This window comes from Mustela nivalis, assembly GCF_964662115.1.
Source record: "Mustela nivalis genome assembly, chromosome: 2".
Classification (NCBI taxonomy): Eukaryota; Metazoa; Chordata; class Mammalia; order Carnivora; family Mustelidae; genus Mustela; species Mustela nivalis.
In genome coordinates, this window is record NC_139021.1 from 110,569,610 (window position 1) to 110,594,170 (window position 24,561).

Consider the following 24,561-nt stretch of genomic DNA (forward strand, 5'->3'; position numbering starts at 1 on the left):
ATGTTACCCAGCGACCTGTTCTATGGACAAACCCAGCAACTTTTCCCACTCAAGAAATCAGTGGCTGGGGGCAGCAGGGGGACTCAGGTGGTGAAGTGTCTGCCTTCGGCTCAGGTCATGCTCTCAGGGTCCTGGGGTGGAGTCCCACATCTGGCTCCCAGCTCAGTGGGGAGCCTGTTTCCCCCTCTCCTTCTGCCCTTCCTCCCCGCTCATGATCTCTCTCTCCCTCACTCAAAGAAATAAAAATTAAAAAGAGAGAAAGAAGTAGGAAGGAAAGGAAGAAAGATGCCAGTGGCCAGCACAGCCCCCACAGACCCCTGCTGATTTCACTAGGTTTGCTCCATGTACATCCCAGATACAAGCCTCCCAAAACCCTGCTGCCCTCCACTCCCCCGCCCCAGTCCCTGCTCCTCTTCCCTCTCCACTCCCCTCCCCAGACACCTCTCTCCCGCCCTCCTCCACCTCTGCCTCAGCAGCTGCCTAGTCCCTCACTCTATACTTGCGCACTACCAGCCTGACTCGGGTCACGGACCGCCACAGCCTTGCACATGCCCAGTGGGAGATGGCAGTCATAAGAGTACACACTGACAGCCAAGGCCCCCGGCAGCTGCCAGTGTGCCCACGGCTGTGTCCAGTCCTTGCCACTTGCCCTACAACCGCCACTATAAGCGTGTCTATACTTGACTCCCGCAACTAACAGCCCAGTGGGTACGTAACACCAGCGTCAGCCCCCATGGCTGCCTACCCTGATTCCCAGCTGCTGGGCCTACTGAGGACCCCAGCGGCCCTGGCCACCACCGCAGACCCCCACACACTCACTAAGGGCCACAGAGTTGTTGATGCAATGGACCTCAGCAGCCTGAGTCAAAAAGACCTCCTTCCCCTCTGGACCTGGCACTGACACCCAGCCCTGCATTTGGCACCCTGTGCCATTAGACCTTGTATCACAGCAGGCCACAGCATGCTCCCACCCACAGACAAAAGGTTTCCCTCACCAAAATCAGCTCATCAAGTCTGAATGAGGTGACCGTATCTTCAAATACAGACACCTGTTCCACACTATGGTAATCACAAAGAATGAGGGAAACATGACTCTAGCAAAAGCATAAGGCATACCTCCAGGAACCGGCCCCAAAGAAACAGAGATCCAGAAATTGCCTGACAAAGAGTTCAAAATGCTTCTTCTATAGCTACTCAGAGGGCTGAAAGTACACAGGTAACGATTTAATGGTCTCAGGAAAACAATACGAGAACACAATGGAAAGTTTAACCAAAGATAGAAAATATATATAAAAAATAAAACCAAATAGAAATTTGGGGCTAAAGAATACAATGGCTAAATTGAGAACTCAACAGAGAATTTGAACGAAGACTTAAATGAAAAAACGAAGCCATGAGCTTGCAAACAGGTCAATTGAAATTATCCAATCAGAGAAGCAAAAGCTAAAAAAACAAAGAGAAGAGTGAAAAGGAATGAAGCAAGCGTATGGGATTTATAGAAATAGCGTCTGTGCCGCTGGAGTCCACGAAGGAGAAGAAGGGAAGGCACAGAATGCTTATTTAAAGAAAAACTGGTGGAGAATTTCCCAAATCTAGGGAGAGAGATGGATATGCAGGTTCACAGAGCTCAGAGGTCACTCCAAAATTTCAATCCCAAACGATCTTCCCCAAGATACATTGTAATAAAACTGTCTAAAATTAGAGACAAAAGAGAATTTTAAAAGCAGCAAGAGGAAAACAATTCTCTGATACAAAGGAGCCCCCACAGAGCCGTCAGTGTAGGTCTTAGCAGAGACACCGCAGCCCAGGAAGAGTGGGATGAGATACTCAAAGAGCTTAAGATGCTTCCAACGGAGAATACTTTCTCAGCAAAGTCATCCTTCGGATAGACAAAAGCTGAAGGAATCTTTTTTTAGGGTATGACTACTTGGTTTTAGAAATTAACCTACCCTGAGGCACCTGGGTGGCTCAGTGCGTTGACTGTCCCACTCTGTTTAGGCTCATGTCATGACCTCAGGGTCCTGAGATCAAGACCCATCTAGGTCTGGGTGAGCAGCGGGGAGTCTGCTGGGCATTCTCCCTCTCCCTCCGCTTCTCCAACCACCCTCTCTCTCTCTCTCTCTATCAAATAAATATACAAATAGAGCTTTGAAAAAAGGGGATGAACCCACATTTGAGGCTCTGCCTTCTTTCCGCCCAGCTACCATGATATTGTGCAATTGTTATTTTAAAACCCTGTAGTCTTCCTTACGCCTAACACACACCTAAGCACATTCCATTGTCTTATTCTGCAATCATGTTTTCTTAAAGATTTTATTTATTTATTTGAAAGCAAGAGAGAGTGCACATGCGTTGGGGGAGAGGGAAAGGGAGAAGCAGACTCTCTGCTGAGCAGGGAGCTTGACACGGGGTTCTATTCCCAGGACCCTGAGGTCATGACCTGAGCCCAAGGCAGATGCCCAACCGACTGAGCCATCCAGGCGCCCCGCAGTCCTGTTTGAAGTGGTCTCAAAATGAGGATCCTGTGTTTTCAGGCATGTCTGACACACCGGGAGGGCGGATAAACCGAAAGGCCATTTACCTAAAGGGCTGGGGTGTCCTTCCAGATAAGTCTTGGTGATAAAGGAAGAGGTCAGGCCAAAGTCTGAGTCAGCATAGAAGTTCCTGTCATTTGATGGCAAAGGGAGTCTGCCCAGAGCACTGACTGGTACTTTCATTAGATTCTGGTGCCCAGGCCCGACTGGCCTCCAGGCTTCAGCTTAGACAACCTAAAGGAACTGTTTTTATAAAACTCAATTCAGTGTCAGGTGAGCACAGTGCTAAGTCAAGTCCCTTTTCACACACAACTCAAGCAGAAGAGAGAACTTCTCTCCCAGCTGAAGGGGCTTTTTCAATTTGCCTTTGTTTTTCTTACTCTCATGTTACTATTTGTTTTCTGTTTGGGGGATTTTGTCCTATTTTGTTTGTTTTATTTTTAAGGTTTTTTTTTTTTAAGATATTATTTACTTATTTGAGAGACAGAGATAGGGAGAGAGTTGTTGTTGTTGTTGTTGTTGTTGTTTTAATTTTGACAGAAAGGGAGAGAGAGCCCAAGAAGGGGGAGCAGCAGGCAGAGGGAGAGGAAGAAGCAGGCTCCTCACTGAGCAGGCAGCCCAATGCAGGACTCGATCCCAGGACCCTGAAATCATGACCTGAGCCCAAGGCAGAGGCTTAACCTATGGAGCCACCCAGGCACCTCTGTTTTGTTTGTTTCTTATAGTTTTAACATGCAGTACAACTTGGGGTAAGGCCACATGCTGATTCTTCATTCACTTTGTTCTTAGAAAGCTTTTCTTTAACCTCTGCCCTATTGGACCAGTTGCTTTTATGTCATTTTGATACTGAATTGATTTCTACATCATGAACATTAGGGGAGATCCATTTTCCTAGTTTTGAGATACCGGGGTCTTTCAGACCCTCCATCTTTAGGTATGGACACGATAAAAAAAAAACCATTTTAAAAGATGACAAAAGTTCCCTGATAGAAGCCTTTACAGATAAAGCTCTCGAGAGAAACACTTCCCAGCTGGAGGTCAAGTTTGTTGGCACATCTGGGCCCCCATTCTGTTTATAATTCTTCTGATGCTTCCAATGGCTTGAAGGTTGCTAAGGTAGTTAAAATTCTGGAGTGGGGAAGAAATGAACTTATTTCATGTTTGTTCAAAATTTATCTCCTTGAACTGGTCTTAGAATGTCACTTTCCTGCTTCCAAAAGGACAGTTGGGAGCTCATAAAGTCACCCAAGAACTTGATAGCCAAATTGAACTGTACTTTCTCTGTATTATGCTCGCACCTAAGGAGGGCATGGCTCAGAAAGGCTGAAAACAAAACCACCCAAAATGGCATTCTTTCTGAACTGAGCAGTTTAATTGGCATCAATTCTTTTATTAACAAATCCATATAATTTTCACAAGTTTATTACTCCAATGTGGGCATTGATCTTACCTGAATATATTGGAGCAAATGTGAGTAGATTATGTTTCCCAAATTTATAATGAAATCATTGAGAATAATCTCAAATCTCAAACCCAGGAGAAAAGTTTTAAAGAGATAGTTTCCAGAGATTGATGCCATTTCTTCTGACGCTGGTAAGGCTCTATACTCGAATGGGGACGAGGACACTGAAATGTCACATTTTCTTTTCCATGTAGTAATAACACTAACCAATGAATTAAAGCTCCTGAATTTTTGGTATTCGAGTTGCCACAATTTACCGAGGTAATGTTGGGCGAGTCTTCACACTTTTCTTAAAAAAAAAAAAAAAAAAAAAAAAGAGCCGAATGTGATTTTCTGGGTGGTTGTTTTTTTCCTAGCTTTCTAACATTAAAAACTCCAAGATATCAGTGATGGGAGCCAAAGTTCCCTTCAAAAGCCTCACTTTGCAGAAGCTCAGAGCAGGCTCAGCGGGGACTCAGGATGTAAGGCTCTCTGCCTTGTTGGACAGACGTCCCTGCTCTTCTGAACTAGGTCAGAAGCAAGCATCAGATCCGCGCGGTGGGAACGCTGAGATGGGTCCAGATAAGAGCCTCAGGCTTGCGTCATCACCCTTCTGCCACCAGCCCAGCACGGGCGAGGCCGAGACCGTGGGCCGTCCGTTCTCAGGGACTCGCAGGTCCTGTTCTAGCCTTGGCTCCTTCACCAACCACATTCCAGGCGTCTATAAGTTAGTGTGGCTGCTGTTGGCTCAGTTCATTTTTTTTTTTTTTTAGCTTTTGATGAAGTGATCAACGATTTATCAGCTGCCTGTAACATGCAGGGCTCATCACCACGTGTGCCCTCCTTAATACCATCACTCGGTTCCCCATCCCCCACCCACCCCGCTCACCCCTCCCCCCACTGTAACCCTCTGGTTCCCAGAGTCCAGAGTCTCTCATGGCTCGTCCATCTCCCTAAACAAAGAAATATGTCCCTTCCGATAATGGTTGGTTTTGTATTCTTTTATTTTCTTAAATTCTAACACACTCTTTACTCACAATGACAGTTGAGTCTGTCCTTCTGGCCTGCTTTAATAGCAGTAGGGTAAGGAAGTGCTCGCACCACCCCACGGTTGATCCAATTGGGACATTCCGGTCGTGAAAATAACTAGGCTGCAACTCAGCTGAGTTATTGCAGGTGATTTAATTGCCAGGTATTTGTCTCAGGAACCTCTCGGCATTAGCTCATGATTATAACCCAGAATAAAACCCTTTTGCGTGTGTCTGTTTAGTCGAGCCACAGAGAAATGGCTTAAATGTGGAAGATTCATTTTCTTCCAATCGATGATCGCACCCATTGCTAAGATGAGAAAATGTCCCATCATTCCTTGACATGTTAAATAAAACTACTTATCAACTCACTGATCTGCAGTTAAAGGACTAGTGGTGGGGGCGGTGTCTGGGTGGCTCAGTCAGCAAAGCTTCTGCCTTCGGCTCAGGTCATGGTTCCAGGGTCCTGGGATCCAGCCCGCATTGGGCTCCCCACCTGTCAGGAAGCCTCTTTCTCCATCTCCCTCTCCCACTCCCCCTGCTTATGTTCCCTCTCTCACTGTCTCTTTCTGTCAAACAAATAAATAAATAAATAAAATCTTAAAAAAAAAAAAAAGACTGATCATTGAAGTCTTTGAATGTGACTATAGAAGCTTGCAAAGTTTTCTGCAGACTCTGTATCTTTCCACTCTCCAAAGAAAGACAAAAACAAGGGAAAAAGAAAAAATGGTCTTCCCTGGGGTTCCTGTTTCCTTATGGAAGAAGAACAGGGGTTTTATGGGCTGTCTCATATGCGCATCTCTCCAGGCAGTATGAAAGAAGCTTCTACCCAGCTAGAAGTTGAGGGCTGGTGACTGTGCGTTCTGGGAGGAGTGGGAGGGGCTGGTGGCATTGAGACATCCTGGGCCACGTTTCCATTCTGCTTCCAGCTCTTTCTTCCCTGTCCACCAAGCTTGTTGGATTTGCTTCCACATTTGGGGGAAGAATCCTGGATGGAACATGTAGGAAAGTTTTTAAAGCTGTAGATCGTGCTGACGTTAGGATTGAGTTGTGACATTGCCAGGAAAAGAAAAAAATCAATAAATGCAGATGTTGGATCATGCCAAGGATCTTGTCAGGCGTGTGGATTGTCTCCCACAGAATGGAGATGTGGCTTCTGATTCTGGTGGCATATTTGCTCCAAAGAGATGTGAATTCAGGATGTATGCCAACGAAAGCTGTGGATCCAGAAGCATTCATGAATATTGTAAGTTGGGGTTTTTCTGTGTTTTGGGGGAAAGGAAGTGGCTCACATACTTACTTTTGCATCTGTGTATTATCTGCATTATATATTATATTTCTATGTGGTGGTGATTTTTGATAGCAGAGCATAGACATAAATAAGCATGTTGTACTGGGAGGAATGCTAACCTGGGTATGTGTCAATAGCCTTCATCCTCCTTGAAGAAATTTGGTAGACTCAGGGGAATGACTTAATCCCTTTGCCCCAAGCACAATGTAAATTTTTCTTGGATTCTTCAGTTCATTCTAGGAGCACAGAAATCATCGTGGTATCTTAAGCCACACCCAGACCCTGTGCAATTCCACTCCACCTGTGATTTTTACTCCTTTCCTTTTTGCTCCCATATTAGAAAGGGCTCAGTCCTCCCCGCTTACTGTCAGGACACCAGCTTCTAGAAGCACCCATTCTTCGTACCCTCTTTCGGACTGGGACCTCAGTCAACTGGCAAGAAGGGAGCCTTGGTGAAATCTAGAGAGGGCCTCATGTACGTAAGACTCATGAATGATGCAAGGTCCTTTTAGGTAATCCAGAGTGTTGGGCTTACGTTCAAGTTCTGTGTTGAGTTTAGGAAAGCCTTCCATAGAGTTAGACTCACCGCATGGCAGACACAGTGATCAAAAGCTGTCGAGGTACGGCCCAATCAGTGGGTGGGATCATCCCCATTTTTCAAAACCAAGGACCTGAGAACAAGGAGCTGTAAGCAACTTCAGTTAGGCTGTACCACTGGCAGGTAGAAGAGCCACAGTTTAGATCTGGGCCTGCCTGGACACAAAGCTCATAATTGTAACCAACGTGCAATCACGGGTGAGAAGAGGCTCCCACCAGCTTGCCGGCCCTGGGAGGATCCTACACACATTCCGCTGAGCTACTGCATGGAGGCAATGTCTTCGACTGGAGGCAGAACCGGTCTCCCCAAGCCTCACCCACTGGGTGTGCCGAGCACTGGGCATTGTTGGGGCTTCAGGAACCCTAACACCAAAACCCACTGAGTCAGACTCTGCCATTGAGTGTGTTACGCCTGGAGAGGCAAAGTAAAATAGGAAATCCGTATAATTACTGGTGTACATTCGATGTATAGAATATGAGCTGTTCAGAGCCTAAATGGATTTGATTCTGTAGATTGATTTATATGGATATAATCTAGCCTGTATTTGGGGTTACAACTGGCTTCTTGCTTGAGTCTTTCTAGCTAGTGTTAATTGAGCACCTAGCAATCCCTTGTTAATGTGCTAGTCAGTGATGTTCCAGAGACATCTACAAACGCCAAAAGACGCAAGTTCAGAACTTCCAGTCCAGCAGGAAAATAGACCCTCCATTACTAATTAGGATAGCTGTGAAATCAAAGATGAAAATAAAGAAGAGGGGGACCTAATCCAGGGAATTCAGGGAAGTTTTTCTGGAAAAAGATCTCTTAAGCACAAGTCTGCCACTGAATGGGAGTGACTTGGGAAGGTGGGAGTGATTTTTAATTCTAGTAGTCACTATTGCTCATTGAATACCTACTACGTGCCAGGTAACCTAGTGAGCATTCTAGATGCATTATCTCTTCACATTCCTTGCCAGAACCCCAGGGAGTAAAGACCGTGGGTATAGCTGATTTGCAGATAAGCAAATTAAAGAACAGGGACAGGTTAAGTAATTTTTCCAAGATCACACAGCTGCTTTGTGTATTAGTGTTAGAACCAGGAATAAAACTCAAGCAGGGGACCTCAAGGGCCTTTCTCTTAACTACTATACCCCTTTCCCCAGGCACTACACTGGGCATTTCACACCTGGCTTTCTCCTCACGGTCCTGTTAAAGCTGAGAGAAGTGATACCCCACTCTGGGCGATGACGGTGGGCAGTAATAGGGAGGCTACTGAGGAGATTTCTGAAGCTTCCTGTTTTACAGAGTTTCTACGTGTGATATCTGTGTAGAGTAGGGGTCCTTTAACAGGGGTCAACATATAGGCAACCAGGAACCCCTAAAAGGAGATCCAAAAATGTGTCCAAAAAAAAAAAAAAAGTCCCTGTGTGCATGTGTGTATCCATTTTTATCAGTCTCCTCAAATGCCCTGAGGGCTCCCTGACCTAAAAATGTTAAGAGCTCCTGTTCTTAAGCCTGTGCTTCTTAGAGCTGAAAAGAGCCACAGGGAACGCGTGGCCTGAAGGTTCTCTGAAGCTGTCCTGGGAAGAACGCCTCGTTGACTTCATTGCAATTATCTGGTCCCATATCTGAAGTGAGCCTAGGAAACTATACCTCTAAGTGTCCCCAGAAAATTTCAGCATGTACCCAGGCTTTGAAATCAGGGTTCTGGTGGTTCTTAAACATTAGAGTGAATCAGAATGTCCAAAGGCATTTGTTAAAACACAAATTGCTGGGCCCCCTCCTCAGAGTTTCCAATTCAATCCCTTTGGTCCAGGGCCCACACTTTGAGAACCACATTCTAGTCCATTCTCTACATTAAAGGCAAAGAAAATGAATACTAGAGAGGGCTGGTTAGTTCTTCTAAGATAACATCAGTAAATGGGGAAAAGAAGGGACTCCTTTCTTTATCTTCCAGAGTCAAGGAATCTCTGTTTTACTTTTGGATCATTGAGAGTATAGCCATACAGAACTGAACTCAAAAGACACTGCTTTTTCCTTAGAGCGAAATCATCCGACATCAAGGTTATCCTTGTGAGGAGTACGAAGTTGTGACAGAAGATGGGTACATCCTTTCTGTTAACAGAATTCCTCAAGGCCCAGCGCAACTTAAAAAGACAGGTATAGTTCAACCACATACCATCCCAACACGGCAGCCTTCTCTATAGTAATGATTTCCTTGTGGTTAGAGTGTGTCAAGGGGAGTTTGGACTCTTGTTATAGACTGGAACCCACTGTTTGCGCCAAAAGATAACTTCACCCCCCCATTCTCCTCATCACCACCACCGCAGTTATCCCAAATATCCCCAATGATCTCAAAGAAACATAGTGTCTGCTTTGAAAAAAAAAAAAAAAAAGACCTTCAAGAAAAGCCCATTTCTTGACCCATTCCCAACCCCTCTTATACAGATATTCTAGAATATCCACTGATGGTCTCTTGAACAGACCATACCAACCCTTGCTCATGGAGAATGCAAACTGCAATATGGCACCCACCACGCGTACTCTGTATTCCCTATCCGAAAAGCATTTCAAGTATTTGGGATGTTGCCAGCTTTTCGCTGAGGTTGTTTTTTGTTTGTTTTTGCTTTTGTTTTTGTTTAAGAAATCGGACAATAGATACACATTTTAAATTTTTTGATATATTTTTTCATGAAATTACATTTATCTTTTGTATGAGATTTTCAGCTACTGCTGGCTTTTAAAAAATAGTCACATTCATTACCAACGAAAGTGTGCTCGAGTTCTTTGAATTCTTTAGCTCGACATTTATAGCAGCAACTATAATATTTACCATGAGTCCAGATAATACAGCTTCATACTGTGTTCTTTGCAAACAGCAGCTAGGATGCCGTGTGCTTTAATTGCATTAGTCTTTCTTAACTTTCACAATAATCTGAAGTGACTGGCTCTTCAGAGAGTTTAAGTAACTTGCCCAGAAGGCCTATGCTAGCACTTGCTAGAATATTGCAAAACTTGTGTTCAAATCAAGACCTGTCTGCCACTCTAGCCCACGTCCTTAATTAAGACCTGAGACTGCCGGCGAAGGCTATCCTCTTTGGAGTAAAGGAGCTTCAGGGTTCTGTTTTATTCTAATTTATAGGTGTGCAGCTCTTTGAAAACCAGCTTTTTTTTTTTTTTCTAATATACCTCCTGCACAGCTGTGCTTTCTATAAGTCCAGCCTGCTCCAACCTTGGTGCGTTTGAAGCAGCCCCTTGCCACCTACTAGGGTCTGGCCTCTTATCCTGCCTACATTCCCTACAGTGCTTACCCCCTAGTATAATAGATAATTTGCTGGTTTATTATCTGTCTCCCGCAACCAAAATGTAAACTCCCTGGAAGCTGGGACTTTATCAATTTTATTGAAAACTATACAGCCAGTGCCTAAAAGAATGCCATGCACATTCTAGATGCCAATAAATCTGTGTGGAATGAATGAACGAATGAATTTTATACAAATAAACAGAGAGCCTGGAGATGCAAAAAGAACTTTTTGCTGAGCCCAGCAAATCATAGGAGGTAAGCAAGGCACAGCTTTTCCAAGCAATCAAGCGACTGTGGCGGTGTCGGAACTCATGGGTCGCCTGCACCCCTATTCGTGGATGGAAACTGTTCTCATATCCTGTTTACTTATACAGTTCTCTCAAAACCCGCAGAGTCAGGGAGTTCAACACACCGATCCATCTGCCCTTTGGATCCAGTTGGTGCAGAATACTCCCCTCTAGTGGCCAGTATTTTTCCTGCACCTCCCATTTAACCTCTTCAAGGAGAAAATCACGCAGTAGGCTGGGTCCTATCCTGATCCCTTTCACTAAAAAGAAGGATGGATGTTCTCTTTTATCATCACAATACATCTATCAAGAAATCAGGAAATTAACACTTATGGATATTAGTAGCTACTGCATAGCCCATATTCATACATTTTCAGTTATACCAAAGTCCTTTGTATTTGATCTTCCTTCTGGTCAGTTGTCTTATCCAAGGTCATATGATACATTTAGTCTTCATGACTTTTTGTCTCCTTTATGAACTGAAACAAATTTCTCAAGTTTTGTCTCTTTTGACCTTGATATTTTTAAAGAATCAGGGGCATAAGCGATCATGGGTCCCCGAGACCCTGACCCCGAGATCATGACCTGAGTCAAAATTAAGAATCAACACTTAACCGACTGAGCCACCCAAGTGCCGCTAGACTCACACATTCTTAACTTATTCACTGGGATATGATTTATTGCTATCATTATTTATTTTGAATCTCAAATTTTCCCATATTTGAGCAATGAGAGCTCCTTCAGGTGGCTTGTGAATTTTTTTTGACATGAAGGGCCTGTAATCATTAAATCATTATACATATGATACCTATGGCAAATACATATATATATATATATATAATTTTATAATATGATTATATATACATATGTAATTATGTAATATATCATTATATTTATAATTACCTTAATTATTAGACTATGCTGTTTCCTGGGCACTTCCAATATCCTCAGCCCAGACACACCGAGTGAGAGTAAGAACTACAGAAATGCAACAATGGAACCCGAACTCTACCGATCGTTTCTCTACACCAGGCATCGTCGTATCTGCTCCCTGTGCACTATTTTACCTAGTCTTAACAAAAATCCCGTTTTTCTGGTAAAGAAATTGGGACACAGACAGGTTAAGTGACCAACTAATATAATCAATCTAGCAAACAGCTAAATCAAAATTTGAACACGGGTCTGTTGAACTTGAAGGCGCTTGCACACGAGAGGGTAACAAGGAAGGTGGAGAACATGTCTAATGGCTGAAATTCTCTTGCACATAGGACCGAGGCCGGTGGTGTTCCTACAGCACGGCCTGCTTGGGGACGCCAGCAACTGGATCTCCAACCTGCCCAACAACAGCCTGGGCTTCATTTTGGCAGATGCCGGTTTTGACGTGTGGCTGGGGAACAGCAGGGGGAACACCTGGTCTCGGAAACACAAGACCCTCTCCGTAGACCAAGATGAGTTCTGGGCTTTCAGGTATACCGGGTGGAGGCGGACACGGATGTCTTGGGGAGAACCGGGTAAAGAATAGGACTTCTAGCATTTGGATAATTTACTTTGGATGCACCATCTTGGTAGAGAGCCCCCAGTTGTTTTAATTTGGGGGAAGTAGTGGGGAGGATGGGTTTCCCCAATAGAAGAATGGGCCTGCCTAATAGGCCTGGCTAATAATGGTAGTTGGTGTCAGGTAGTTGAGAGAAGGTGTGTAGGTCCATGTCCTTGTAAATGCATATCCTGGAACAAACTCCCCCACCCCCGAATAATGACAAGGACTTGTACCCCCAGAAAGCAATGAGATCAGGCAACATTAGAGATATCAGGGAAACTAGTAAGCCCTAGGGATTATTAATTTGGCTAATACATATCTCACAGCTTTTAATGTTTTTGTGTAAATTACTTATCGGCATTTAACCTGCTCTTTATTTCAACCTATATCAGAGAAGGGCCCTGCGGCATTTTTAATCCTTTCCATACAAATGAATCCATAAGGCCGGGTGTTGTTCCAATAACTATATAGCAGGACATTTCTACAAGGAGGCAGATCACGTGCTCAGTATATATTCATTGAGGATGATATCGCTCTGTGATACTACCTGGAGAAAACAGCAGGATGCAAATAGTGCAAGTGGTCTGTGAGACAAGAGACCCCCATGTGTCACAGGGGTGAAACAAGTCCATCCTGAGGGGCATGGTCACAAGCTAGTGGGGCTGATGACTTGGGGGCTTGTTTGTAAACCCCAGGGGCTGCTTTCATTGTTTCTGATTATAATTTTTCATGTAACTTTGTCTTTTCCCCTTTATAGTTATGATGAGATGGCTAGGTTTGACCTTCCTGCAGTCATAAACTTTATTTTGCAGAAAACTGGCCAGGAAAAGATCTATTATGTCGGCTACTCACAGGGCACCACCATGGGTAGGTTCAATGGAGAGCAGGTTTGTATAGTCAGGGACATGGGCGTATGGTGCTCGGCAGTGCCTGGGGTCTGGCACCCGACCTTCTCTCATCTCTGGCTCTGTCTTCTTCGGTGACTCTTCTGGGACTGTGGAAGCCAGGGACTGAAGGAGCAGAAGGGGCAAGGACTCTGGCGGCAGGCAGATGTAGGATTAGATCACATCTGGCTCTACCATATCTCAGGTGAATGTCCTTGAGTGATTTGTCCAACACCTGTGGTCCCAGTTTCCTCATCCACAACATGAAGAGAGTAACTTCCTTGTAGGGGAGTCAGAGGTGTTCAAAGTTCAGGAACAATGTGGATCCTCTCTGTGAGGCAAGGGTTTTGTCTAAGACACAAATCTAAGTGCAGTTTCTGGCCCAGACAGCGCACTCAATCCCATTAAGCAGTAAGAATGATTATTACACAACAGACAGGGCAGCTGGAGGATTCCATTCGAGTCTTTTTCCTCCCCTTCTACAGCCAATGTCTGGAATTTCATGCTGTTGTCCTTCTGCTTTTGGTGAATTTGTGAGAAACCGTAACTCACGGCCTCTGCTGGGTACAGGTCATTGCCAGGGAGACGGGAGTGGAGGCTATGTCCTCTGGCTCTCTCTCAGATCAAAGCCCGCAGGAAAAGTGTGTTTGGCTTAGACTGGGACAAGGAGGGATGCAGTGTGTGCCATGAGGAGAAGGCTCTCCTGCGAGGGCAGAGAGCACTCTTTGCCTTCACCCTGAGCCAAACCCAAAGGGGATGGCCAAGGAATGGGATTCTGAGGAGACAGGGGAGCACACCCTCCCTGGAACTCAGGGCAGGAGTTCAGTGGGCTTTTTTTTTATTTGATGCTCTCTGGCAAGCAAAAAGGGTCCACCTTTCACATTTTCCTCTCTGGATTTTCCAATACCATGAACTGACTCTGGGGATGACACGTCTTGCCACACCCCTCACAGAAAGCAATTTGGGGTGTTAATACCTGCTTCCGCTCGAATGGCCAGAGGCCTCTGAGGTTCTCTTTGCTCTACATTCAAATTGTCCAGCTTGACATTAAGACAAAGGTGCTGATGATGAACCAAATGCCCTTTCGAGACGAGAAAGGGGACAAAAAAGCATAATAGGATTCTTCTGGTTGTCAACCACGGAGCTGCTTAGATGGAGGACTTATATACTAGGTTTGCATAAAGAAAAAGTATCGCTGGGAGAAGTCAGCTAGAGTTCTCAAACTTGACATTCAAGGGGAGTTCTAATAGGGTCACAATGCAGCAGGAATAGAGTTTAATGGAGTTCCAACCCAGTCCTACTGATGGTGCGGCTGGGAGGGCAAGAGGAATGAGTCACTCTTGGGCCTGCCTTTGCATGTGGCTGCCAAGCCTGATCACGTGGAGAGAACAGTGTGGGAGGACACTTTCTTCAGGAATACTCACTCACCTCCGGGAACTGGAGGAAGTCACGTGATACAGGTCTTCCTCTGCCCAGCTCCCCTCCCCCTCAAGCTGCAAATACAGCCTAGACAGGGAGTTCACAGATGTAGAGTATTTCAAATACAGTGACCAAGCTGTGGCTTTATGTGATAGCCTTTTTTTTTTTCTCACCAAGGCTCCACAGAGATGGTCCCCACATGCTGGTTACTCAGAGACTTTCACAGACATAAAAACTGAGGCACAGACTGATTTAGCCAGGGTCCCAGACCTGGTCTATGACAAAAATAGGAGCTGGGACCCAGTTCAGTAGATAGCTTGTCTATTAGATCATGGTACAGTTAGGGTTCCAGAAAATGTAGGCATCAAGGAGGCCAGCGGAAATCCTACTATCCCAACACCCATTATACTACAGAACCTGCTTCATACTGATAAATAGGCAAGTTCTCTAATTCTCAATTTCATTCACTGTGAAGTAGAGATCGGTTAAAAGTACCTCATGAGAGTCTAAGAATTCAATGAGGTAAGAACCACAAAAGTGCCCTGAAAAGTGTCCAGCACACAGTTACTTCTCTGAATATATGTTTTCTCAAAGTCTGTACCATTAGACTCAATAGTTTAATTCAATAATGCAGGGAGAACCTACTAGCTAGAAGGTAGATGCCAGGTGTTGTAGGGAACACTGAGGTGTACGGCTGCTGGTGTTTTCCCCAACAAGGAGCTCAAACTTTCCTAGGACAATTAAGATACAATCACTCATAGTTACTGAAATAACTTAATAAGAGTACAATTATCATCTTATGGATTCTAGGATACACAGTATCCACACTGACCTGTCTCTTCTCTTGTAGGCTTTATTGCTTTTTCCACCATGCCAGAGTTGGCTCAGAAAATCAAAATGTATTTTGCATTAGCGCCCATAGCCACTGTTAAACATGCAAAAGGCCCTAGTACCAAATTTTTGTTGCTTCCGGATATGATGATCAAGGTACGTGACTCCTCAGATAATTCTTTGTGTGCATAGACGAGTCCTCCAACCCAGCTCGCTAAGACATACAGACACCCCCAACTCACAATAGCTTGACTTCATGGCTTTCTGACTTAATGACGGTGCAAAAGTGATACACTTTTAGCAGAAATCATACTTGGAATTTTTTTTAAAGATTTTTTTAAAAGATTTTATTTATTTATTTGACAGAGAGTAGGCAAAGGCAGGCAGAGAGAGAGGGGGAAGCAGGCTCCCCACCAAGCAGAGAGCCCGACTGCAGGGTTCGATCCCAGGACCCTGAGATCACAACCCGAGCCAAAGGCAGAGGCTTTAACCACTGAGCCACCAGGCACCCCTGAATGTTGAAGTTTTCCTGGGCTAGTGATATTGGAGACAAACCTCTCTCATGAGGTAGGCAGCAGCCACAGTTCCCAGGTTTTGACTTACCAATATTTGCAACTTAGAATGGGCTTATTGGAGACATGACTCCATTATCAGTTTTGGAAGGTCTGTATGCTCTTAAACTAGATACACTTCTTTTTCACTGTAACGTAACGACTACGATTCCATGTCGTTTTTTAACAGGGACTGTTTGGCAAGAAGGAATTTCTGTACCAGACCAGATTCTTCAGACACCTTGCTATTTACCTGTGTGGTCAGATAATTATGGATCAGATTTGTAGCAACGTCATGTTACTAATGGGAGGATTTAATACGAACAACATGAACATGGTAAATGGGAACCTCGTCCATTCTTAGTTTTCCAAAGCAAAACGAGGAGTGAGTCTCACCTCCTGAGAGTGAGCTAATGCCAGGGGAGACGTACCGCGTCTTCTTCAAATCATACTCACGTGCGGAAAATACTTCAACGCTGAGTCGAGGCTGGCATGAGGGCATTGCTAGACATAGACGTCATAGATGGTGGATGGAAAGCCCCTTTACTACATGAGGTGACCGTATGCAAAAGAGAGAGCTGCCGGGCATCGTGGAACTCATCTTTCTTCTTGGGTCCTTCTAATTTGTCAATTCATGGGACATCCCAGAGCTTCATTTGAGCTTTGGCATAGCCTTCATCAGGGGGGTCACCATGAGGCTTCCTCAGAAAGCACACTTGGGGGCAAAAAAATTGTGTGCACAGCGATTTGGGGTTATACCCTTGGAATGATGCCAGGGAAGGGAAGGAAGCAGGATTCGGTAGGTTGAAAACATCAAGCTGTGAGGCAGCTGGATGTGAAGGTGGGGTGACCCTTCCAAGCTGTCTCAAGTTAGAGTGAGAGGGTCGGTCTCTATACTCTCACCTCAACCTGTCATTTGCTACAGATGTCGCCAGGGGAGACCCTGGGCAGGGCAGCTCTCTGCACGTGGGGTGGCCCCCCAAGGAAGCCTAGCAGTGGGCTGCTATCTACCAGCAGCTTCTCTAGAAGCTGGAGGAACACATCTTTCACTCCAGAAATTTTTTTTTTCTTTTTTATATAATAATATGACCAATCGCTACTGTTTGATAAGCATTTGTTATGTGCCGGGCTGAGTGCTTCTCTGTTAACAATCCTATGAGACAGGAGTCATCAGTAGCCCCCTCTCATAGACGAGTGTCCCGAGATCTCATGAATTCAACTACTCCCAAATAGACCTAAACAGAGAATGGCAGAGGTGGGATTTGAATCCAGTTTAGTTCCCTTGTCCTTACTTATTCTGACAAGGTGTTTTTTTTTTTTTTTAAAGAAATCAGTTGTCTAAAGAGCAACTCTTCTGAGATGACAAATACAGGTGTCCTGGGACACACTCAGTGGCATTTTTATTTACGCACATGTGTATATTACTGTTCTGTGAATAATTGCTGATAACTTGATGATATTCCCGTTTCTTAGTCTAACACCCTGCAGACGTGGTCTGGCCAAGGCACACGTCTTGTGGGTTTCCCATGCCCTACGAACCACTTGTGTTCTGTTACAGAGCCGAGCAAATGTGTACGTCGCTCATACTCTGGCAGGAACATCCGTGCAAAATATCCTGCACTGGAGCCAGGTAGGAAGGCTAACTCCGTCGTCTTTGCCGCGGGTCTCTGCATACATTGTCTAGGGCACTCAAAGCTTGTCTCTTGACAGCCAAGGTTTATTTCACATTTATTTCTGGATAGAATATGATCTTGTCAATGCTGTTGCCACCATGATCCAGAACCCTGAATCTCTTTTCAGGAGATAGTGGCAGGGAGGGGAGGGTTGGCCCAAGAAATCCTCAGTGGACCTTGAGAGTGTGACTTCAGGTGGTCCAAGTGAGACCTTCCTCTGCCTCTAGTCACCTCACAGAGGAGGCCGGAGATCATGTTTCTGTTCTTTTTCTGGGCTCCTCCGGCACAATTCAGAGGAGAACCTAATTCAGAGGAGAACTTCGTGCTGCAGACTTCACCCCTAATCACTGATCACCAGTCACTGTCTCTGTCTCTGGGGACCACGAGCCCCTCTCGGATCACCCAGGATGCATTCAGGGACCGTGCGGAGGCTAATTCCTGTGTCACTATAAGGAAGCACTGTGCCTAATCTCGCTCCTTATAGACGATACTGAAGGGTGGCCGATTTGCTGTGGAAATAAGGACGGAGATAAAGATAGAGAGCCAGAACACAGCTAACCTTGGGTCCTCATCTACTCCAGCCATAACCTCGTTAAACAAAACCCGGAGGGCTCCGAATTCAAGAATACTGAGGGTGAAATTTAAAAATCACAAATATCAGTCCAGTTTGCTCTGAGGATTTAGAGCCTAGTTAAATTGTTCCTCTAAGGTCGTGGTTCTATGTGTGTGTGAGTGTGTGCGTGTAAATGGGGAGGGAGACCTTACAATCAAAAGGAACGAAGAAGTCTGCCCTGGGTGAAATTCCGGTCATCTTCTCCCGGGATCACCGCACGGAAGGGCTCTAGTGGGCGTTCTCCCGTCGCAGTCCGCGGAGGTGTGCAGGACAGCCACTTGTCGTGGACCACGGTAGGGATGCACTTTCTGGATTTGAAGGACAAGGTGGCAAGAGCATCTCCAGTGCAGCTTTCTTCCCAAAAGGGCCTTACTCTCTTGCCCGGATGCTTTCTCGAAGATTCTCCTAACACTGAAGGGAAGGGCAGCCTCAGATTTTGCCCTCCCCTGGCTTAGCACCTGCACGCCCCTCCCGCCACCCTTATCCAGGGACGTGTTTGAAGACCATGTCCATCTGTCTCCTTTTAGGCAATGAATTCTGGGGAACTCCGGGCATATGACTGGGGGAGCGAGACCAAAAATCTGGAGAAGGGCAATCAGGTATGAAAATCGAACACATCCTCCTGAAATAAAAGGGAGGGAAGTGATAATGACGGTTTTCTGTAGAAGCGGGAATAAAAATAGGAGTTCGGGCTTGACTCCATTTGAAAAGAGAGAAGCTCCCAGCTTCTACGATAGGCTTCCTGCTTTCCTAAAGTTCTCATCAGGAGAACTTTCCTGATGAGTCTGCCACCATGAACAGGGCCCTTGGGCTTCTGAGGAGTAAGAGGACATAGATCTAGTGAAGGGAAGAGTGTAGGCTGTGGTGGTCGCTAGAAGGACCCTTTTAGGATCAAGAAATGAAAATAAAAAATAAAACCAGGAATGAGGATGGCAGGGGTGAGTTTCCTTCATGGCCCATAAAAGAGCAAGTAAGGGTTGCTTGTGAGTCCTGCTTCCGTCTCACATCTGTGGGGTCATGGATAGGCTGCTTTCATTCTGCTGATCCCGATGTCTTTATCTTTAAAAATGATTGGACTGGGGTGCCTGGGTGGCTGAGTCGGTTAAGCATCCAACTCTTGAACTCAGCTCAGGTCTTGATCTCAGGGTCATGAGTTCAAGCCCAGCATGGGGCTCCATGCTCGGTATGCAGCCTACTTAAAAGATGATGATGATGATGATGATGATGATGATGATTAATTGGACTAGATAATCTTTTTTAAAAGATATTTATTTATGTGACACAGAGAGAGTACAAGCAGAAGGAGAAGCAGGTTCCCCGTTGAGCAGGGAGCCCAATGCAGGGCTCCGTCCCAGGACCCTGGGATCCTGACCTGAGCTGAAGGCAGACGCTTAACTGACTGAGCCACCCAGGTTCCCCCAGGATTAGATTATCCTTAAGAGTTTTGCTGGTCACACTTTTAACACATCTGTCATTTGCAAGTGAGAAGTATGAAAAGTTATTACATTATCTAAGAAAATGCACAGCCGGGCACCTGGGTGGCTCAGTGGGTTAAGCCTCTGTCTTTGGCTCAGGTCATGATCTCGGGGTCTTGGGATGGAATTCCTCATCGGACTCTCTGCTTGGCGGGGGTCTGCTTCCTCCTCTCTCTCTCTGCCTGCCTCTCTGCCTACTTGTGATCTCTGTCTGTCAAATAAATAAGTAAAATCTTAAAAAAAAAAAAAAGAAAATGCACAGCCAATGCTCTAGAACAAAATGAACAGGTGTGGAGAGTCAGAAGGGAGAGTTATGCTCCTCTGAGCAGAAGATCCCCACTGAAGATCATTGGTTATCTTGTGTGTGAACGCAAAGAAATTCTGACCATAGGAACATCAAGCTAGAGGGAGCCCAGCAGACAGAGGCCAACCTCTGAGAATCTTGGATCATACATAATATCCACTCCTGTCCATCAGTCTAGATCCAAAAGCCTAGGAAATGGGATAGACTGGGGAGTGCCCTGACTAGCAAACTCTAAGTCACAGGCATCTGCTACTTTTTTTTTCTTTAAGATTTTATTTATTTATCTGACAGACAGAGATCACATGTAGGCAGAGAGGCAGGCAGAGAGAGAGGGGAAGCAGGCTCCCTGTGGAGCAGAGAGTCCAATGTGGGGCTCGATCCCAGGACCCTGAGATCATGACCCACTGAGCCACCCAGGCGCCCCCATCTGCTACTTTTTATTAGGTCCTTCTTCACCATTTCCTAAAACATGTCTTTGGAGAAAGCATTCCGGCTCCAAGATGGTTTTCAATGACCAACATTAATGTTTTAAACTCTAGAGAGAGCAGCTCACACGACGTAGGCCCCAGGAAAGAAAAAGAAAACACGCATGCAAAAAAAGGCATTCTAGAATCACAGCACCTTAGAGTTCGACCTGAATTCAGGTGCCTGTAAAATAAAAAATATATATGACTTGTGCCGTGGAATGCACCAAGCTTTCATATCTAATTTAGAGCATGAAAGGTGACTTTGATCATCTCTGTGGGGGAGGGGGGCATGGGGAGATTTCCTCCCCCCACACACCGCAGACAGGCAAGTCTCCAGACCCCAGCTGGGTGTCCTGCTATCTACCTCAATCCTGACACTACCTGGAGAGAGTGTCAGAGTAAGGACTTGGTGTGCTAAGACTGCCCTCCAGTTCACACACTGGTCTCAAGTCTAGGTTCTTCTTGTGCTTCTGACCCACAGGTCAGAAAAATTCTGAAAAATTCTAACAGCCCTCTCCTTGGGTTCTATTAATTTGCCAGGTTGGCTCGCAGAACTCAGAGAGACATTTTGCTTCCTAGATCACCCCTTTATGACAAAAGACCGTAACTGAGGAGCAGCCAGAAGGAATAATTACAGGGGACAAGGTATGGAGGAAGGGCAAGGAGTTTCCAGCTCTCTCCCAGCCCACGGCTTTCCCCAAATCTCCATGTGTTCACCAGCCTGGAAGCTCCCCAACCTTGTTGAGGGTTTTTATAGAGGTTTTATCACATAGACATGAATGATTCAATTATTGGCCATTGGCGATTGAACTCAATGTCCAGCGTCCTCCTCTCCCTAGAGGCTGGGGGCAGCCCTGAAAGTTCTAACCCTCCATTCACAGGCTTGGCTCCACTGGCTCCACTTGGCTCCAATGGCCCCCATCCTTACCTCAAGTCCAAAAGCCACCTCACTGACTTAAGAAAAGACACTTACTAACTCTCATCACTGGGTAAAATCCAAGAGTAAAGAATTCTGTGCCAGAAATGGGGATAAAGTGCAAATATATACTCCTTATTGCAAATCACAATCTCAGGTTAGAACTCAAAATTCTTAGAAAGCCACAGAGTCAACCAGGACTCCTGGGTTGAAGCCCTTGGCTCCATGGTGGATTTTCTGAGAAGAATTGGGGCTCAGCTTTACTGTGGAAAGTTCTGGATGCTTGATTAGAGCTCAGCTCTAATCTAAGGATGCTGATCAGAGGAGCTCAGCCAGCCGGTCTGATCAAGAAGCACCATTTGAATAAGAGAGATCATCAGTTTGGAATCCTACATACCTTTCTTCAGGTGACAGGGACTGGAGCAAAAGTCTAATCGTTACTTTTCCCCCAAACCCCAGGCTCAAACAACCCTAGTTCTAGTGCCATTGACTTCCCCAGGTTTTGAGCTTGGACTGCCTCAAGGCCTCTTTGCTCTCCCAGAAAGTCTCTGTGAAGACCTAGCGACCTTCTCAGGGCTCCAATCTCTTGCCTTTCTCTCGAGAATATCTCTCCTTCTGACCCCTCTGAAATTTGTGAAGTCAGCCTTTAAAAGGACAGGAACATTATCTTCCAAAGCCAACATATGTGTTAAATATTTACTAATAGGGAGAAAACGAATTGAAAATTCATGCTTAAGGTGGAAGGTCACTTACATGGTTTGTCACTTAACTTTGTAAGTGGTTACAAGTGTTATCCCCATTTTACAGATGAAGAAACCGAGGCTAACCAACTGTACCTCCAAGTAGGGGCTGAACAGACACTCTAAATGCAGTCCCCTTTGGCTGCAGCACCCATGTTTCTTTCTGCACAACACACGGCATATTTTGACTTGGTTGGCTTGAAATAGAAGTTGTGGCCCACATGTTATCGATAGCTAAAAAACCATTCCTTTTTTTCTAGCCAACTCCCATAAGGTACAAAGTCAGAGACATGACGGTCCCCACCGCAATGTGGTCCGGGGGTCAGGACTGGCTTTCAAATCCAGAGGACATGAAGACGCTGCTCTCCGAGGTGACGAATCTCATCTACCATAAGCACATTCCGGAATGGGCACATGTGGATTTCATCTGGGGCTTGGACGCCCCTCACCGTGTGTACAACGAGATCATACATCTGATGAAGCAGGAGGACACCAGCTTCTCCCAGGGAACATGCGGGGTCAGCCTGTGAAACATCTTGATACTGACGAGTCTTGGGTGGCCAGGGGGTGGGGTGGGGGGTGGTCCCTGATTGGAGGACTTTCACGATTTTAAGAACTGGAAACCTCCCATATGGGGGTGGGGGAGGGTCAGGGAGTAGTGGAGAAGGGAGGGCGAAGCTAGAGTACACATGACACTAAAACGGACATTTAAATTTTTTCCAACTAATTAAAATTTGCATTGGGTGAACATAGGTTTCACGTGTTATTTTACATTCTGCCATCCTAAAGAGTTGGTCTTACCTGATAACTAGAAATTAGCTAGGACTAATTAGCTAGGACATTAGCTATATGTCATTCATGCAGACCCCTTTACAATGTTAATTTTTTTCTGGAAGCCATATTTTGGGAACAGTCAAGAAAAGGGATGGATTGGGACAGAGGTAGAAGTCTTAAATCTCAGAACTGTTGTAACTATAACACAATAAGGAAGATACTTTCACCTTATTGCCATAAAGACATCACACTACCTCAGGAAGCTGAACTGCTTTATTATTATTATTATTATTATTATTGTAATTATTAACCTGTAATGTGTTATTTGTTTCATGGGTACAGGTCTGATTCCCCAGTCTTACACAATTCACAGCACTTACCATAGCACATACCCTCCCACGAAGCTGAGCTGCTGTAAGAAAGAGAGAGAGAGAGAGAGTGGGAGGGAAAAAGAACGGTATGGACGAAATATATTTTAAGCATCATTAGAAAGGGCCAAGTTTAAGAGTTGAGTCTCAGAGGAAGTGATCTGGTAAGATATTCAGTGACTTTTCCAGTAAGTACATTACACCCTGCATGAAGGACAACCATGTTTCAGTACCTAGTGCCAAGTTCAAGCTCATATGAGCGTTTACTGCCTGAGGCTACCAATGCCTGGCCCTGTTTCCTGCCTTCAAAAATTAAAAACCGGGAAGAAAGCTTTAGAAGGTTATGAGCAAAATGACACAAACGGTCACATATTCTGTCTTTGGATCTCGACAAGAGCCCAAACTCACCCACAAATCTGGATTTACGTCTTTAGAAAAATGGTCAGCGTTCACACAGTTTCAAAGATGACAGTTAACAGATTACATGAGTGAGAGCATAATTTTACAAACCAAATCGGAGGTATACTGGTGTGTAAAGTTCATGTTTATTCGACTCCCCAGAGCCACCTGCTGACCTCATTCAATGCAAATGTGTCTTAAATAATTTTTTTTAATTTTTTAATTTTTTATAAACATATAATTTTATCCCCAGGGGTGCAGGTCTGTGAATCACCAGGTTTACACACTTCACAGCACTCACCAAAGCACATACCCTCCCCAATGTCCATAATCCCACCCCCCTTCTCCCAACCCCCCTCCCCCCAGCAACCCTGTTTGTTTTGTGAGATTAAGAGTCACTTATGGTTTGTCTCCCTCCAATCCCATCTTGTTTCATTTATTCTTCTCCTACCCACTTAAGCCCCCATGTTGCATCACCACTTCCTCATATCAGGGAGATCATATGATAGTTGTCTTTCTCCGATTGACTTATTTTGCTAAGCATGATACGTTCTAGTTCCATCCATGTTGTCGCAAATGGCAAGATTTCATTTCTTTTGATGGCTGCATAGTATTCCATTGTGTATATATACCACATCTTCTTGATCCATTCATCTGTTGATGGACATCTAGGTTCTTTCCATAGTTTGGCTATTGTGGACATGGCTGCTATAAACATTCGGGTGCACGTGCCCCTTTGGATCACTACGTTTGTATCTTTAGGGTAAATGCCCAATAGTGCAATTGCTGGGTCATAGGGCAGTGTCTTAAATAATTTAAGAGACACTTAAGGGCTTCAGAATCTAGATCTACACCCTACTATGCCCCTCACAAAACATGTACCGTAAGGCTCTGTACATAGTTCAATAAATACTCCTGAATCGGATTTTCATTAAACCCTTATTCTATTCAAGGATGGTAAATCTTTTCGGTAGACTGTTTGTTACCACAAATAGTGTGGTTTAGTCCATGTTGGAAGATATTAATGACTCCGTCTCACCTTGCAAAATTCAACCATTTTTTAAATGTGTGTATTTCTACTGGGTCTCGTTGATGAAGGAGTTATGAAATATATTTCAATATTCTCTCTCTCCCCCAGAAGGGTAACC

At 45.0% G+C, this 24,561-nt stretch overlaps 1 protein-coding gene across 2 annotated transcripts in view; it reads left to right on the forward strand.

The window, feature by feature from the left end:
- LIPM (lipase family member M) overlaps positions 1-23,311 on the forward strand; it is a gene marked incomplete at its 5' end in the record, with an annotated part of 46,232 nt that extends 22,921 nt beyond the window's left edge. Inside the window, 9 exons of one of the 2 annotated variants that reach the window (XM_082721036.1) lie at positions 6,144-6,249; positions 8,914-9,031; positions 11,731-11,929; positions 12,757-12,866; positions 15,153-15,289; positions 15,875-16,021; positions 17,243-17,314; positions 18,498-18,569; positions 22,133-23,311. In XM_082721036.1, coding sequence (XP_082577162.1) covers positions 6,145-6,249; positions 8,914-9,031; positions 11,731-11,929; positions 12,757-12,866; positions 15,153-15,289; positions 15,875-16,021; positions 17,243-17,314; positions 18,498-18,569; positions 22,133-22,402 — 1,230 coding nt within the window. In that variant the 3' untranslated portion in view covers positions 22,403-23,311. Of the gene's footprint in view, positions 1-6,102; positions 6,250-8,913; positions 9,032-11,730; positions 11,930-12,756; positions 12,867-15,152; positions 15,290-15,874; positions 16,022-17,242; positions 17,315-18,497; positions 18,570-22,132 lie in introns of those variants that run through there. The other variant, XM_082721035.1, reaches the window with a different exon arrangement.
- Positions 23,312-24,561: the final 1,250 nt, after the last annotated feature.